Raw genomic sequence first — 19,048 nt, 5'->3', positions numbered from 1 at the left:
TGGTCTTTACCTTCCAGGCCTTTTCCAGTTCCTCTCTGAGGCCCTGGTATTTCTCCAGTTTCTCGTGCTCCTTTTTCCTGATGTTGCAATCACTCGGTATTGCTGCATCCACCACAACTGCTTTCCTCTCTCTCTCTCTCTCTCTCTCTCTCTCTCTCTCTCTCTCCTCTCTCTCTCTCTCTCTCTATATATATATATATATATATATATATATATACATTTTTCTAAATAAAATAAAACAAATAAAAACTTAGCCATTAACTACTGGAGTCCACTGAAATTGTCTGAAAAATATCTCATAAACCCAGGAAGGACTGCGTGCACCTCGCTCCATTCAAAATGGACGATTTTGGTGCTCTAGCAGAGCTGGTTCGCCTGTATCAACATTTATAAGATCCCTCTGTGAGAGATCACAAAGATAATCAAACAGTTCAAAACGCACAGAAGGAGATTACTGCTGCAGCTGATAAAAAGGAGTGTTTATAGAAATATTAGTCCTATGATGGGCGAATCACAACTAATGCAGAGAAATCAATGAAAGTCAAACTGAATGTTTTAAGTTTAAACATCCTCTCTGTATCACAGTCAGAAAATCTGCTCTCTTTTTTATTTTATTTTTATTTTTTACCATATTTCCACTGGTTCTGTAGCGTACTGCCCACTGACGTAAGCTTCAAGTATAAACACCTCCACCGCGCGCTCAGGTCCGCTGTTCACGGAGCCCTGAGTGACTCTAACGAACCCTGAGGCAGAGCCTCCTTCAGCTACCTGGAGTTAGCTATTAACATTATCAGGTTTAACCAAAAATGTTTAGTTGAGCCGAAATTCAGCAGGTGTCTTTACAAGACTGAATATGGTAAGCATGTTTTGTACTTAGTGAAAATATTGATATTAGTTATTATGAGGCGTGCTAATTTGTTCTTGTTTAACAGTAAAATGATGCTATTAAATTCAGCATTAGATATGCTTTGTTTTGTTGTTCCATGTAGTGATCCAACATGCAGCCTGTGCCACAAAAAGCACAGTCCAGTACAGCATCTGTCTGTTTGTCAGAGTTCTCTGTTGTTATTCATTGGCCTGGAAGTGAGACGTGTGTTGGTGCTTTGTTTGCACTTTTTCATTTATGGTAATGAATTTATTTGTAAATGTGACTTAAATTAGGATTCAAATTAGGAGCAATCAATTAGTATTTATTTTAATTTTTTTGTTTAAAAAAGTATTTCAAAAGGGCCTTTTTGTAAAACTAGTTGTGTAAATATTTGACACAAATATCTTACAATATCTCATAATAAATAGCCATATTTTCAACTTTCCTGTCAACTTTAATCTTTCTTTTTACTAAATCACAGTCGACCGGTGAACGGCCACCTAACACCGGCTTAGCCTCTTTTCTCGGGGAAAACCTGTATTATTATTATATTAACTTTTTGAGTCAACCCAATTAAATATGGCTGCCACAGCCAACTGACATTACATGAAAATGGCTATAACACAGTTTTACAGATATTGAGCTAAATTTGTTGCAGTAGCTGAACATCATACTCACCATATAATCTGAGAGCTAAAACATTTCACAAGATCTCAGAATATCACATTAGATTGACTGTAACAACAATTCAAAGCTTTTTTTCTTAAATGAAAGCAGTAAAAATCACAATAAATAGTAACACATTTTTTGTTGTCTTCCTTTGGTATTTCTGCTTCACCACGCAGAGAGCACTGACCCGTCTGTCGCTCAGGCCACAGAGCCCTTTCAGCTGCCGGGTCCACCGCACAAACCCATTGTCACAGATGTATCAAAGAACAGCGTCTCTCTGACCTGGCAACCCAACGCTCATGAAGGTGGAGCTGCCGTCACCTCCTACATCATTGAGGCCTTTAGGTGAGTTAGAGAATACCAGAACTGCTGCAAAGGAAGTTCAGACCTTTATTGTCATTTCCACTCCAATCAGGGAGCCGTTCCTCCTCTGCTGCTGCTGCTCTCCTTCTTTTTTCTGGACTGAATAATTAGTTCATGTGTTTACAGACTGAGTTTCACCACAGACATATTGGTCAAATCAGATCTGTAAAATTTTTAGCACTTGCCATTATGAAAGGCAGGTGTTCATGTCTGTGTCTGCGTTTGTCTTTCTGCAGTATTAGCAAAATATGTGATGAACCAGTGGTCAGATTTTAAGAAAATTCTCAGAAAATAATCATTGAATGTAGATTTACAACTGATTAACAGTGACACATCTGTCTGTCACTCTGACTGCCAGGTTAATAATAAGCAGACAGAAAAAGAGTGAAGAGTAAGATTGAAAGAAACAATGGCTGTGTAAAAACTTGAAAATGCTCAAACCTTGAGCAGCAGAAGACTCTTATGGTCACATGTAAATTTTTATGTTTCTGACAAGTTAAAAATACCCTTCTCTTCCAGATTCGAGGAGAATATTTTAAGCTAAATTATATTGTAACATAAGCTTGAATACGATTTCTGAATTCTGGGGTGGATTTGAGAGAAAACCAGAAGCCTATAGCAGTGAGAGACACTGTTTGAAAGAAGACAAAGATACATACATTTGAAACCAGAAGTTTACTTACACTATATAAAAAGACATACATTTTTTTCACGCAGTCTTATGTGAAATCAGAATAAATTGTTCCAGTTTTAGGTCAATTAGGATTTTTTATTTATTTCTATTTGCTAAATACCAGAATAATGAGAGAGAGCATGTTTTTAAGACAGTTTTTGTTACTTAATTTAAAGTCAAAAGTTTAAATACATTTTATTAATATTTGGTACTATTGCCCTTAAACTGTATGACTTGGGTCAAACATTTTGAATATCCTTCCACAAGCTTGTCTCAATAGTTGGCAGGAATTTTGGTCCATTCCTCCTGACAGAACTGGTGGAACTGAGCCATGTTTGTAGGCAGCCTTGCTCGCACATATTTGTTCAGTTTTGCCCATAAATTTTCAATAGGATTGGGATCAGGGCTTTGAGATGGCCACTCCAAAACATGAAGCCCCTGACAGCATAGCTCCTAGGATCACTGGGACACTCAAACCCCTCCACCACGGTAAGGTGGCAGCCCAGGGAGGGCTGTCACCTTTTTAAATTTAGGCTTTTATCTAAATTGAAATTGTTTTTATCCTTTAATGACTATGAATGAGTGATTCACGCTTTTATTACATCCCAACTGGGTTATTCTAACTGTCTGTATGTTGGTGTTAGCCAGGCTGGCCTCTCAAGACAGCAGACAGTTTAAAATGCTGTAGCTTATCTTTTAACACAAACAAAAAAAGCTTGCACATATTTTCTCAGTGCTTGCTTCCTTTCATTGGGTCCCTGTTCATTTTTGAATTGATTTTAAAGTTTTATTGTTGACCTGTAAGGCCCTGAATGTGTAGGCTTCTGTATTCCTGTCTGACCTCCTGCAGCTTTATTTGTCCTCTAGATCCCTCAAATCTAATAATTTGCTTTTAGTTGTCCTGGGGTCCAGGCTGCTCCACACAGATAATCAGGCCTTTTCAGGTGTAGCTCCTAAATTGTGGTACCAGCTGCCCCTTTTACATCAGACAGGCTTAAACTCTCATATTAAAACACATTTGTACTTTTACTACAGCATGACAGTTGACGTTTTGCTTCCTTTTAATGTTGTTTTTTTCCTAAAATGTATCTTGTCTTATCATTTTTTTTATTGTTTTTATGGTCTCTTGTGTTTGGAAGTCTCTTTTTACTCTTTATTGTTTTGTGTGCAGCACTTTTGCCAACAGCAGTTGTTTTTAAATCTGTTATACAAATAAATATTATTTGATTGGATTTATGGAGTGTGGATCTGTATTTTAATATAGAATAGAATACAATAGAATAGTAAGTTATTGATCCCATGAGGGAAATTGGTTTGTCACAGCAACAGACAAGTTCCATATTAAAAGTATTAAAAACAACACACGTTATAACAAATTAAAAACAAACAGTAACCATTGAAACAGAGGTTAAGATAGATGTAATGCAATGATGACATAAATTGCTTATTTACTGTAGCTTTGTGCAATGATGGTGGAGTATATTGTACATAATATTTTTATAGTAGTTGTATGTAGGTCTAAGTTTACTGATGCACATCTGTTCGACAGAGTTTAGTTGTTTTAAAGTGAAAGTGTTTTCTGTGGGAGCAGAGATGAGTGAGTCTGTTGGAAAAGGAACTTTGCTGCTTTTTGTAGGGTGTCCTGAATAGGATCTGATGGAGAACAGTTTGTTCAGTGATCTCATGTACCTCACTGACTCAAATGTCTCCAAGCTCTGCCCAATCAATTTTTCAGCTTTTTTACTGAGTTCATTGAGCCTGCTGCTATCTGCACATCCCATTTCTGTCCACAGCATTATTGTTGGTGCTCCAGTCTGCTGTTCAGATGTACTAGTATTTGTATCCGTCCTCAACCTCCACTTCCTTCCCCAAGATACTGATGGCACTGATTGTGATTTTTTTTTCTCCTGAAGTTGACCATCATCTCCTTTGTCTTGTCCACGTTCAAGAGCAGATGTGAGACCACTCTGCAAAGTTGTCCACTAGTTTTCTGTACTCCAATTTCTGTCCATTTATAACATAAACCACCACCATAGAGTTGTCAGAATACTTGATTCAGAGTTGTCCTGAAAGTCTGAGGTGTACAGAGTGAACAAGAACGGAGACAGAACCATCCCTGTGGTGCTCCTGTGTTACTGACCACCCCGTCAAACAGGGTGCTTTCCAGACACACAAACTGAGGCTTGTCTGACAGATAATCAGCAACCCAGGACCCACCAGATGAACTGACACCCATCCTGAACAGCTTGCTACTCAGTAAAGAAGGCTGGAGGTATGAAGTAACAGGGCCTCCACCATCATCCAGATGGGAGTGAGCACACTGCAGCAGATAAATGACATCATCTACCCCCACATGGAGCTGGGTCCAGAGCATTTCTTACCAGTGGTCCAAGATGGGTCAGGACGAGCCTCACCAAAGAGGGTTTAGATCTTCAAACCTTTTCTTGATAAATATAGAAATTATATATCAAAACATAGGCATTTTTTATCTTCTTTCACCCAGTGTGTCTCACACTGCTCAGACTTAAAGTTTCCTCTCAGATCCCCTCAGGGTGCAGAGCATGCACGGCAAGGCTTCATAGACTTTAGTTATGTTACTGTAGCTCTGAGTATTCTCTTCAAATCTGGAAGTGAAGTCTTTTTTTAATAGTACAGAAAACACTGTAGAAACATTTAAAAAACGTGTGACTATCAGTCTTTTACCACTAACTGTTTAATAATTTTTAAGATTTGACTTATGGTTTTCATGCAGCCACTTTGTTTAAGGCTTACTTTTTGGTCTGTTTCTATCTGCTTCCTATCAAATTGGCAGTCAGGTAGTGACAGACATTTTGATTACCATGGTGTTCATAATGATCCACTGGCAGCAGCTTTAACATTTCTGTTGATCTTGGTTCTCTTTATGCTTCTTCTACTGTTCAAACATAAAAATGTATGCATTTTTTCTGAGCTGAGATTATTACAAATGTATGTTGGAGTTTTGGGTGGCAGCTTTATTAGGACCATTCAGTATTTCTTCAAAAAGGTTCCAAATATTTTACAAGCATATTATTTATTTTGATTTTCAAAAAGACAAACACATTTTTCTCTGCTGTCCTATCACAGCCAATCAGCAGGCAGCACTTGGCAGACTGTAGCTGATATGGTCAAGATGGAGACACACACAATCACTAGCCTTCTTCCCAACACTGTGTACCTGTTCATTGTTCGAGCTGTGAACGCCTATGGTCTAAGCGACCCGAGCCCCATCTCTGAGCCTGTCAGAACACAAGGTGGGTATGCTCCCAACCTGACTCGTTGTGCTCATCTTTACTGTGTTCATGTACTGGCAGCAGTACTCTGAAGTGAGAAGTGAAGCTGTTTGTGTGTTTCCTCAGATGTGAGTCCTACAGGTCAGGGTGTGGACCACAGGCAGGTCCAGAGGGAGCTGGGAGAAGTGGTGGTCCAGCTTCAAGATCCTGTCATGCTAACAGCAGCTTCCATCCGAGTGTCCTGGACGGTGAGAGCCTCAGATCTTTATTATCCAAGGCAAAAAGCAAAAGGAGGATTTTTTGCTTTGGTCTGTCTGTGTGTGTGCGTGAGTGTGTGTGTGTGTGTCTGTGCGTGAGTGTGTGTCTATTAGCACACTATCTAATTAACCACTAAATATATTTGAATACTCTCAGAAAGTAATAGCTGGATCTACAGCTACAACTAATTAACCTGTGGAGTCAATCTAATTCAGCTAACAAACTTAGCAAACACAAAAATGGCTATAAAGCAACAAATCTTATAGATGTTGAGCTAAAATCTTGAGTAATGGTGACTGAGACTGATTCTCTGCTCATACTATGGCCACTAACTGAACATACAAGATCTTTATTTAAAACTTAGCCAATGACTATGGGAATAAATGTGGTCTGTTAGCAGTATATCTCAAGAGCCATTTAATTGATTTTATTGAAATCAATTAAATGAATCAATTTATTGAATTGCGATAGCTACAACTGATTAACTTTTGGACTCAACCTAATTCAAGATAGCCACCACAAGTAATCTAATTTAACCTACACAAAAATAGCTACACTTTAGTGATTTTTCAATATTGAGCTAAATATTGAGCTATTGATCTGTGGTAGTAGCTGAAAGTTAATCACAACACATACGCGTTCACGCTTGCATTGAAAGGTTATGCTAGATCTTGCAATATCACATTAATCAATCAATCAATCAAATTTTATTTGTATAGCACATTTCAGCAGCAAGGCATTTCAAGGTGCTTTACATAATTAAAAAACAAAATAAAAACAGCATGTGACAATGAATAAACAGTAAGAAAGAGAAAAACATCAAAAACCCGCACTCTAACCCTAATTTAGCCATAAGCAACTCTAAACAGGTGGGTTTTAAGTTGAGATTTAAAGGCACCCAGTGTCTCAGCTGTTTTACAGTTTTCTGGAAGTTTGTTCCAAATTTGTGGTGCATAGAAACTGAAAGCTGCTTGTCCTCCATTAGAATGGAGGACGATGTCCTAGCCACTGGGCCAATACACCTGATGCCTTCAAGGAATGTTAGGCCTTTAATTTTTTAATTTCTTTATTTTTTACTCCACTGCTGACCTTTTTATTCATTTATTTGTATTTTTAGGTCGATCGTCAGTCTCCATTTGTCCAGGGCTACCGCATTTTTTACCGCCCCAATGGGGGAACGTGGCTCTTTCATGATATCAACTCCCCCTTTGAGCGCAGCACCATCCTCAGCAGCCTGCTTAAAGGAACTGAGTATGAGATAAAGATCCGCCCGTATTTTGATGAATTCCAAGGCCGGGATAGCCGCACGCTGCTGGTTCGAACCACAGAAGAAGGTAAGATAAATGTGAAACTAGATGATTATTTTTTTCAGCCATTCAATGTTTGAGTCGTTTTGGAAGATTTTGTTTTAAAAGTCAAACTTTATTTATAAAATACATTTCATGTACAGACATATAAATATAATATAGACTTACAGACATATTCAAACACATACAGCAATAAACAAAAAAGCAAAAACATACTGATATTGTTGGGAGCAGGCTGGACGACATGACTAAAAATTAATACTGCAATATTTTGGAGCTTTATCACAATAATGTCTTGGTATCTTTTATTTTCTCCTTTAATTCCTGTATTAATGTTTATTTTAGCACTAAAGCCTAACGCAGTGGTTAAACATGACGCACAGGCATTGGTTTCCTCACTGGGATAAAACACAACAAACTTTAAAACTGATCTCCCACATATTCCATTAAGTTCAGAACAAAAAAAAAGATGCAGTTTAACAGCAGGACAGAGCATGCAAGTTTATTCTGACCAGTCACCTCATTACACATAGGTACCATTTATTGTAAAAGGGCTAGAGCAAAAACTAATTTGCATCTAAACCACAAACTGTTCAAAATGGTCAAATACTAAAGAGGACCTATTATGCTTCATTGAACAAGTCAGGGCTGTGGGCTGTTCAGAACATGTTCATTACATTTAATACACAAAATCATTCTCAGATATTCAGATTTCACCTGATCAGTTCTGTTTTAGCTCATTTCAGAATGAGTGGTTTTAGGGCTATTATGTAAATAAGCTGCTGTTGGCCACACCCTCCTAACACCTGACACCCCACTAACGCACTACATTAAAAAACATAAAAACTCAGGTGCACTTCTGCCTTCATTTACAATACCATTGTGTATAATCCATGTAAGTTGTGTCTAACATTAATGGGCAACAATGGCGACAGGCAGTCATCTTCCATTTCACTTCCAACGTGATGTCTGACCATTTTGTTTTGTACCGGTGTGCGCTGCTTTGATTATAGCAAATGAACCGACTTCTACTCCTCTTCATGCCAAAGGACAATGTTCTAAACCCAGTTTTTTATACCCCACTACCTTATTTACGAGCATCTCCAACTCGCATTCTGTGAAAATCCTCTTTTGCCCACACGTCAACGTAATTTCAGATTATACAGAGAGAATCATACATGCAAGACATATTTGCTTCTATTTGTGTATTTACATGGAGGTGTGTCAAGGAAGGTGTCCCACATGTGCTTAGTTCCACGTTGATATGGATGTACAAAAGAAATATGTTGGATTCATGAGTATGCACAGTTTCATATATCTAGATATTTTTGTGCCTACATTGTTTTCTTAGTTTTAGTAGAAAATCCAAGCAAATGTTTGTAGATGAGGTCCCAGGAGCTTAATAAAATTACCATTGTTAAATCACATAACCACATAAGCACCACTGGTCCACAAAAACTTTGACAAAGGCTATGAGACAGAGGCACAGGAATCAGAATTAATATTAATTTCAATCTTATTTATGTAGCACATTTAAAAACAACAAGGTTCACCAAAGGGCTTTACAAGTTGGTTATAAACAAACAAGAAAAACAGACAATGAAATAAATTAGGAAAAATAACATGAAAACCAACAAGCACAGTAAAAAAGTGTAAAAACAAACTAAAACAAGGAAACCACACAACATAAAAGATCCAAAGAAACTCAAACTAAACTCAAAGTCAAACTAAAAAATCTAAAAAAATAAGTTTTCAGGTGGGATTTAAAAGACTGTATAGACTTTGTAGTATGACTATCAAGAACCAGGTTGTTCCAGAGTCTGGGGCTGACACTGCAAAAAAAAAAAGCTTTAATTTAGCCCTCAGCTGCACTAAGAGCATCTGTCTGGAAAATCTTTGAGTATTTTGGGGATTATAAAGGTCAAGAAGCACAGTTAAAAAATTGGGAGCCAAACCTTTTAAAACTTTAAAAGTGAGTGAAAGAATCTTAGAATCAATACAGAAACAGATCAGCAACCAGTGTGAATCTGCTAAAAGTGTGGTGATGTGATCATGCCTTCCAGTACCTGTTAAAAGATGTACAGCAGCATTCAGGACTGCCTGCAGGTGATGGAAAACCACTTTTTCAAGGGCATTATATAGTGAATTGCAGTTGTCCAATCTAGTGGTAATGAAGGCACGAACAACTGCTTGGAGGTCTTTTGGAGGAATGTAAGATTTTGCTTTGGCAATCAGACATAACTAATAAAAACTGGTTTAGACAACTGGGAACACTTGGTTCTCAAATTTCAAAGAAATGTCTTAAAATACTCCAAGATTCCTGACAGTTGAGGAACAATGTGGAGCAAGAGGTCCAAGGATATCAGTTAGGTATTTTAGAGAAGTTATACCTCGTTGGCTGAGTACCAAGTAAAGAATTAGAAAAATATTTTTTTCTTCTTGGTTTTGCTTCTTTCCCTAAACTTTAGTGTTCATGCTTTTTTCTTTTTTACTTGAGATCGCTTCTTCTTGACTTTTCTCTGCTCAGCTCAAGCTTACTCTGACACCACAGCTCCCTCTAGTGGCACTTCACAAAATCAACATAAAATACAAACGTAGAAATAGAAGTGCAGCAGTTACAAGTACAATTTAGAACCACAATAAGTTCAGGCTTGTTTTTATTCAGGGTCAGAGTTAACCAATCTTTGGGATCTTGTAAACAATTAAACAGGCTGCAGTGGGGCAGAGATGTCCAATTTAAAAAGAAATATATATTTGGATGTCATCATAACAATAAAAGGAAATATTACACTTTCTGAATATTGATCCCAAAGACAGCATATATAAAGAAAACCGAATAGGACCCAAAATGACCCCTTAAGGTTCACCACTACAAATAGGAGCCAATGAAAAGGAGTACTCTCCCAAAAATAGAGAAAACGACCTGTCAGAAAAATAAGATCTAAACCACAATAGAACTGAGCCTTTAAGTCCAACACGTTAAAATCTTGATAAAAAAATACTGTGATTAACTGTATCAAAGGACGCAGTTAAATTTAAAAGAACTTGAACAACAGAGCAACCTGAGTCAACAGTTAAAAGATCTAAAACTACCAACTCAGGTATTTGATAAGATTTAATCCCAGACTGGAACTCTTCACAAACAACAGTATCTAAAAAAATCTGAAAGCATCGTTTAAAAAAAATGCAGACATAAAAAGTAGTTTAGATATTTACTATTTATTTATTCATTTAGATATTTATTAGTTAAAAAGAACATGAAGTTCAAGAATTTTCTTTTTGATAACATCATGTTTGACGCTGGTGCACAGCCTGATGACAAAGACAGGTTTAATAAGTGTAAAATACTTGGTCGAATAATGTGAAGAGTTTTGTAAACAGATGAGAGGGGAGGATGTCTCGTGGGCTATTAGAATGCCCTAAGTAAAAACTATTTCTTTCATAAACAAAAAAGGCATAGGCTCTAACTGCTAAACAAAACTAGTGCATTCAGGAGGTACAGACTGATCTAAAACACGCTGGGAATAAGGAGACATAAAAGCAACAAAATTATTAACAAAAGATTTCAAAAAGTTGTCACAACGTTCAGGAGAAGCCTCCATGGAACACTAATTAATAACAGAGGTAATAAAAATATTAAAAGAAGATCTGGATTTAGGATCATATTGGACAGGAAGTCAGATTTTGCATCTTTCACGGCCGTCACAGTTTTTCCTTCTTCCGCCTGCTCTCTGTGTGGCAGCACCCATGTCTGAGAGTGCTAGGAGCTTCAGAGTCTAATAGAAAGAGTTAGTCATGCTAACATTATCATTATCAAATTGGCAGTTTTCTTCCAAAAGTTCAGAGTAAGAATTTACTATTTAATTGCAAGGATTCGACTTCCATAAACTTCATAATCAGGATTGCATATGTCTTGTAAAGATCCCTTCTTGTGAAAAAGCAGAGCCAATTCCAACAATTAGGGTGAGTTTGTTCAAAGTCTTTCTGTGAAATTCAAACCACTCACAGATGAAGGATCAGAAACCCATCACTCATTTACTACCTCTAAATGCTCACTACCTACTGCTAAGAGCTAACAAGTTATTTCCCTCACTTACAAAATACAACACCAGACCCCGCTGGAGAACTGTACAGAGGAGCAGGTAGGGGGAAGCAGGGGTCTGTTTTCAGGATGGGAGGGGGAGCAGGCCAAGTCAGCTGACTGCTCCAGACCAACTCACAACATGTCAACTTTCTGCACATCAACTATCAACTCATTGTTCAAGTCAACCAAGAGATTTCTGTTTTGTTGCAAAGCAAGTGTTTTCTTTACATTTAACAGTGTAATGTTAACATATTATAATGTATGATCCATATTTACAACTGTGTTATTTACATTAGAGTTGCAGTTGGGGGGTGTAAGGATATAGACACTGTATGCCTATAGTATGTAGACATTTTTAGATCTATATAAACGTGTTTAACTACATTGGTAAATAGTGTTGTGAGTCATCATCATATAGATATAATAGTGAAGTGAGTTATCATGTGTTATGAGTTGACAGTGCAGTGGGTATGAAGTGAGCTGGCCTGTTTGAGGAGCTCAAACCAGCAGCCTCAGCATCACAGGACTGCAGCACTGACCACTGAGCCACCACAGCCCCCTCATTTATCTCTCAAATGTACTTGATATATCTCCCAGTCTTAATTGGGAGTTATAATTAGCACAGGATTAGTTTATCACACTTAAAGAGGTTCTCAGCTCGTTAGGGAACCTGATATCACATAAAATAAAATATTGAATAAAAGTAAATATAATTGGATTTATTTACAAATAAACATTACATACAGATAATGGAATGAGCCATGTACGAATAATTCCAGTAAACTATACCAAAAAAGTGATTTAATTGACAAATCATGAAAATGGCACTAAGATGCCAAAATATGAATTAATGCTGTTCAAAGCATATGGAATGAGAGGAGGGAAGCTAACCATGAATTCATTAGGTTTAAGTAAAATAATAAAGAAAACCTTTAAAAAGTACTGTAATGCAAATGAGTCTGATTGTTATTACCCAAAATATTTGTTAAATTATTTTATAGACACACTTTATTACAAAGTCATAGCTACAAAGGTTTTGACTGTATTGGGGAAAGTTGTCCTGCTTATTTAACACAGCCAGTGTGATCCCGGCCCACATCATTAAGCACTTTAGGTTGTCTTTGGCACGTCCACAAGTTGAAGACTTCTTTAGATGAGTGAGGGTTCCCTGAATTAACGCTCATGGTCAGTTTGTCCATGTGCTGCTTGCAGGAAACACTCAGTCAGCCTACAGACATCCTGAATAGTCTGTTTAGGATGTCTCTGTACCAGGATCAAATCCATAGGTGAAGGATGAGTTACTGTGTATTTATCAGTGGAGCTCAGACTTCAGTAATCAACATTCAAACATGGCTGGTTGTTGTATGAGCTCATCATTGGATCTTCAAGAACTGATATTTTGTATAATAGCAACAATTTTGTTATTGAAAAATAAATGCTCACATTTTTTATGAATGACATCTCAGGTGGTTCAAGAGGGTGGATTTATAATTCTGTCAATTGTGGAGAAAAGTTATTTACTATTTTCAATATTTTTATTAATAATGTTTAAAAAGATGTTTTGTCTGGTACATTTTATTTCTTTGTTGTATTCAAACAGTTACATTTTATAAATATCATAATAAAGCTGATAAAGGTCTACTGTCATTCTCTGAGTTGAAAATTTCCTTTTTAAGTCCTGGACAGATACTCCATTTCCCCAGGGAATCTGTCAGGAACGGTGGAGACGAAAGTGAACCCAGAACGCAGACTCATAATTAAAGAAACAGAAAACTAATTTATTACACTAAAGAAACAAAATGAAAACAAACAGCTGACGTGGCAGCAAAACAAAAGAACAAACGGAGCATAAACATGGAGCAAAGGAATCGAGACCAGACGGCAAAAACAAACAAGCAACCAATGACAACCAACAGACGAGTAACATAGACAATGAACCAGCGACTAGTGGGAGAAATGACTGGGTATTTGAGTACTGAGGATAACGAGGTGAGTGGGAACAGGTGGAGTGATTACAGAGTCGGGACAGGTGTAGATGGGCGTGGTTAACAGGCAAGTGAGTGACTGGGGAAGGGTGAAATGAAACATGAACATGAGACAAAACAAAAAGCAAATACAACAGAATAGAAACAAAACAAAAACCCAAACCAAATAAAAATAAAACATAAACAAAACCCATAGAAAAACCAAATCACCACAGAATCTTTGCTTTTGTGGTTGTTTATAAGTACAGCAGTAGCACAAGCATCTTGACACAAAGACCCTGATGCTATTTCCTGCTTTTCAGTCCCCAGTGCCCCGCCCAGGGAGGTTACAGTGAAGCTAAGCAACAGCTCCAGCATCAACGTCTCCTGGGATCCCCCACCCAGCGAGATGCAGAATGGCGTCATCCAGGAGTACAAGGTAACTCACATCGCCCCAGGCGAGACACACTCTCAGGCACTTTCACAGGGTTTGGATGCTTGCAACAAGTTTGATACAAGACTCGAGAGGTAGAACTCAAGGAATATGTTTATGTATGCTGTTTGCTCAATGAAAACTCCATAAGATGAGCCCAGCATTTTATTTTTCACAATGTTTCACTCATAATTCGGAGAACAAGCCCTGTAAAAGAAATAACTCTAATATGCAGACAGTGGTAATTTACTACAGAAGTAATCTTTTATTCCAGAACAACAGATTAAATAAAAACTTCAGTTATTAGAAGTAATCCCAAAGCACAAAGCAGGTGCAGAACAAACTAGAAAAATGGCATTTTCTGCAAAAAATAAGTAATAAATATGTGAATGCTGAGTTCTGAATGACTTTGCTTAAATTTGTTGAAGGAGTTGAAACTGAATTGTCAAATTTAAAACAAGCACAACAGGTAAAACTAGCAAAATAGTAGAAATACAGCAGGTAAAAGCTGAAATTAGCAAAACAATGGCTAATAAAAAATTAGTAAAGCAGTCGCTGAAATCAAAAAACAGTAGAACAGTAGCTTAAAGCCAAAATAAACAGAACTGTAGGTAATACCAAAGTTAGCAAAATCGGGGCTAAAAGCTAAAATCAGCTAAGTTTAAACTAAAAGCTAAATTTAGCAAGACTCCAAAATTAGCAAAACTGTAACTGTCAGCTAAAATTTGCAAAATTTTAACTAAATGCACATAAAATGAAAACAAGAGCAAGTCTGCTGAAGTGGATTTTTTAAAGGATTTTGCAGTCTCAGTGCATTTTTATTAAGAAAAATTATTGTAAAACAAAAAAAAAAGTTAAATATAGGGCTTCAAGTGATTGCTGATGAAGTAGGACATGTTTTGCAGAAGCACTGCAGGAATGTGATTTTAATATATTTTTACTAACCACTTAAAGTCTGTAAATTGCTTCTCATGGCTACATGTTCAAAGCGTTATCAGAACCTGCAAGTCCTTTGAGTCGTATCTGGATAAATGTCAAGTCTTCAGACGAAAAGTGAGACTGCCAGGACTGGCTGAGGAGGGCTGTGCTGCCCAACCTTGGAACTTGGGTCCCCCGAAAAGATGGATGCTAAAAGAGTGATGTTAGATGACCTACGAGCTGAAATTATCACTAAATTATCACTGATATCAGACGTTGATATCAGCCAATAGGGAAGGAAGCAGCAGCTGCTCTAAAATCACTCGATGAAAAAGTTGTTCAGCAAAAGCAAATTATTTTTGATCGTAAAAGTGTGACTAACAAGCATATCAACCAGTTTTATTGTGTTCAAACTGATAAGGTGAAACTCTCTGCAGCAGTTGACACTTTGAGCAAGAAATGTGAAGACTTGGAGGCATTCTATGGGTGAAATAGTATTTGACTTGTGAGCCTGCTGGAGTGTTCAGAGGAGCTACAACCTACAATGTTTATGGACAAATTTCTTAAGAACCTGTTGAGACTTGAGGAGAAACCTGGTAGAGATAAAGCCAACTGAATGATACATAAACCAACAATCAACAATCACTGGGATGACTCTGTTTCAAACCAGGAATGACTTTTTGCACTGCACCAGAGAGGCTTCCCCCACCCAGTACACAATGGGAAATGGGTGTGCATTTTTAAGAACTTCACAATTTAACACTGGCCAGACAGAGGGCATGGAGACGTGGACCTAGCTTTGGAGTTTTTGTCATCAAGAAACTCAAGAAGAATTCAGATCCAGAGACAGCCTAACTTCAAGACATGATGGAGCTCATTGTATCGGTCTGTGTGGCAGACCTACACTCACACACATTTATTTATGTTTTCAAATGATAACGGTTGCCTTCTTCAATTTCAGACTGCAGATATTATTCTATTGTAGTCTCGACCCGTGCTAATGTTCAAGAATATTTAAAAAAAAACAAATGTTATTGCAAGCCGAATATTACATCACAGCTCACCACTGAACTTTTACTCAATTTGAGATCCAAATTTTATGAACAAGAGGATAAGATGAGTAAAATAGTGACCCATCAGCTGCCACAAACATGCATCTTGGCTGATATATTGAGTTAAAACTGGTGCAGGAGTAACATCAGACCTACTGGAAATTCTGTGACTATACACATCTGATTGCTCTCTGGTTGTTTCTGCAGACCTCATCTCCTTCCTCAGTGGTGTTAATGTGTTTTCTGCAAAAACAACCGGACACTCTTGACATTTGAACAGAGCTCCTTTTCCACATTTGGTGAACTCTGCAGTCTGCAGCTGCCTCTAAGTTAGAGAATATAATCCTCTTCCACATTAACACTCCTGTTCCAGATCAGAATCTTCCAATCACAGCAACGGAGCTTGAGGCTATGGACAAATATTTACAATGCAGTAAAAGCCCTGTCCCCATTCCTATTAGAGATGTTCATTGAGTCTTTTAATAGTGACATGCTCCCCTTAATCTTATACAACGTTTTAACCTTGTTGCTTTTAAAAAAAGGTAAAGACCCATTATTATGTGGTTCATATTGTCCTTCCAGCCTGTTTAGATGTTGATTTGAAACTGCTGGCAAAGTTCCTACCTAGACGCTTAGAAAAATTTTAGGCTCAATTATATCCTTAGATAATACTGGGTTTATCCACATCTTTTAATCTCCATAAAGTATATTATGTGGTTTACAACCACTCCACAACTGCTCGACCCAAGGCTTTACTTGCACTGGAAACCAAGAAAGCATTTCACAAAGTTGAGTGGGATTATTTGTTTTGTTTTTGTTTTTGAGGAAATATGTATCTCAGATTATTACCCATGAGATGTTTTTACAGATGCCCCTTAGGCAGCTGTTGCAACATCATGTTAGCTTACATTTCTTTACAAGGCTGAGGTATCCATTAAATCCTCATCACAAGTAGAAAATAGCAAATTACATTTACTAATGTGCACCATGACACCGTCTGTTCCTGAACACTCAGCTGATATATGAAGACAAACGGGGAAGGAGTTTTCCTGTCAAATAAAGCCAGAGAGATTGTGTATGCAGCAGGAAGAATCACATCCTTTTTCATGATCTCTGGCACTGCCGTTCCAAAACTGTTCTTTTTAAAAGTTCACTTTGACCTGAGTGAGTCTTAATGGTTTTAGGACATGCACCATTCGTAAACATCTAAGCAGTTATTCACGGATTATTTACATGCTTTCCTAAAGCTTGGGAGAAAAAAAGATATATTTATTTGACTATTAGTTGTTATCAAACTGTGTTGATAACAAACTGAAAAGAAAGCCTTGGGTGGTGATTGCAGTTCAGTTCGTTTTGTAGTTGGTTTTTGTGTCGTCTGAAGATTCTTCCTCTAGTTTGTCTTCAATTCCAAATTTAACTATTTACCAAAATAGTTTATTGTTCCAAATATTTGTGCAGATAAGAAATTTAAAACATCAGTCCTAAAATACAAACATTCTGTTCAAAGAATTATTTTAGTTTTGATAAACTAATAATTAAACTTGTACCATATATTATTAAAGTATTACCTGTTGCTGTGTTTTATATTGACAAATCATATTCAGAGTAATTACATTAAAGTCATTCTTAAGAAAACTGCTCCCTTAAAATCAGTGTTAGTCTTACTTTTGTTGTGTCTTAAATCTTTGTTGTTGATTCTATTTTCTTGATTTTGATTTAGTCTAATTAAAAAAAAAAAACCTTAGAGACAAAATTGTTTCCTCCTTATTCAGTGTAAACATTTTGATAAATGTTTCTCCGTGATGAAAGAATTTTATCCTTCAGTTGTTGAGATCTAATAAATGATAAACTTAATTTAATGATTAAAGTTACCATGGGGGGGCTTTTTTGAAATAGTTAACAATACTATAACATTGAAAAAGTGGTGCATGCTGCTGATAATTTATCTTCTAATTTTAGTCTCACAAATGAATTTTTAACAGAAACTATTGGAAACATCAGGTTTTGATGCAGCTATTCCTCATTAGGATCACGTGAGGTCTCACATTATAAGTGGCTGTATAAGTAGGAATAAATCTGTGAGCTAAAACCAGCAGAATGTGTAAACAGAGCATAATTATTTCTGCCCCAATGAGACTAATGGAGTCTTATTGACTCAATTAGAGCTGCCTGCAGTTCTGATCACAGCCAACAGCAAAGTCAACCTGGAGAGACTCACACAGAGAAAAGCTGCCATTAAATAGTTTTATTGGACATGAAAGACAAAGATTTTGGTGCTCGGACCCCGACAGAAGGTGTGAGTGCTGCATAGCAATAAGCTTGGATGAGAAGTTTAGGATGAGGATTAGAGGCGTCTTCCCCGGGCCGGACACTGGTGGTGGAGGTCAGAGGGGAAGGAAGCTTGAAGGAGCTGGGAAACTGGGGGTGGAGAAGGGGTGGAGGTGGGCTGAAGTTCAGCTGGTGAACAGATGAAGCCATGATGGAAGTCATTTTAAACGAAGGCTTGCTCGCTGATTGGTTAAGATGGAGGCGCGGTCTGGTGCTGATAGGCTGCAGTGGAAGCGCATGATGCAGCGATTAGATACAGGTGAGGCTGAGGCAGGTCTTCCAGTCTGAATTCACGCCTAGGCTTCATTATAATAAATCTACTGAAGAACAAAAACAGTGACCTGTCCTGCCTCATAACTGCATAGAAGTACAAATCTGTAAAGAAATACCCACAAAACATTTTAAATTATATTCAAAATTGTCTAAGTAGTTGAACAAACAGAACAAAACAATACACAACAAGCTAAGTAATTAAGTAATTTAAATGATTTATTAGGAGGAACTCTTTAATGGAGCAAATAATTTCTTTTTTTCTTCTGATGACTTCCACTGTTTTAAAAGTCATGTTTATGCAATCCTGTGTTTCTGTGAGAAACAAAAGGTTAAAATCTACAGTAGGGCAGATCAAATAGACGTTTTTTCTACCAGCTGCTTTGTGTTTTTTTTAACATAGTTTGTTACTGAACAAGTTGAACAAAGTGGGATGATGAACTCGTTCAATATGACAATTTATTCTCTTTAAGCATTTTAAATATCATGTTTAGACTTTTTTTTTTTAATTTTATTTATCAATTTTCACAGCATGTTCCTTACAACATTCAAGTTTTATACAGTGCTGTCCATGCTAACATATAAAACCCTTACATGAAACAAAAAACAA

At 37.1% G+C, this 19,048-nt stretch overlaps 1 protein-coding gene across 3 annotated transcripts in view; it reads left to right on the top strand.

Moving 5' to 3' along the window:
* robo3 (roundabout, axon guidance receptor, homolog 3 (Drosophila)) overlaps positions 1–19,048 on the top strand; it is a 183,023-nt gene that overhangs the window by 137,580 nt on the left and 26,395 nt on the right. For all 3 annotated transcript variants that reach the window (XM_037979119.1, XM_037979120.1, XM_037979118.1), the window contains exons 11-15: positions 1,714–1,882; positions 5,679–5,845; positions 5,951–6,072; positions 7,200–7,416; positions 13,761–13,876. In XM_037979119.1, the coding sequence (XP_037835047.1) occupies positions 1,714–1,882; positions 5,679–5,845; positions 5,951–6,072; positions 7,200–7,416; positions 13,761–13,876 (791 nt within the window). The remainder of the gene's footprint in view (positions 1–1,713; positions 1,883–5,678; positions 5,846–5,950; positions 6,073–7,199; positions 7,417–13,760; positions 13,877–19,048) is intronic.

This window comes from Kryptolebias marmoratus, linkage group LG13 (genome assembly GCF_001649575.2).
Source record: "Kryptolebias marmoratus isolate JLee-2015 linkage group LG13, ASM164957v2, whole genome shotgun sequence".
NCBI lineage: Eukaryota > Metazoa > Chordata > Actinopteri > Cyprinodontiformes > Rivulidae > Kryptolebias > Kryptolebias marmoratus.
Note: the sequence above shows the minus strand (reverse complement) of the source record. Positions and strands in the feature narration are given on the sequence as shown.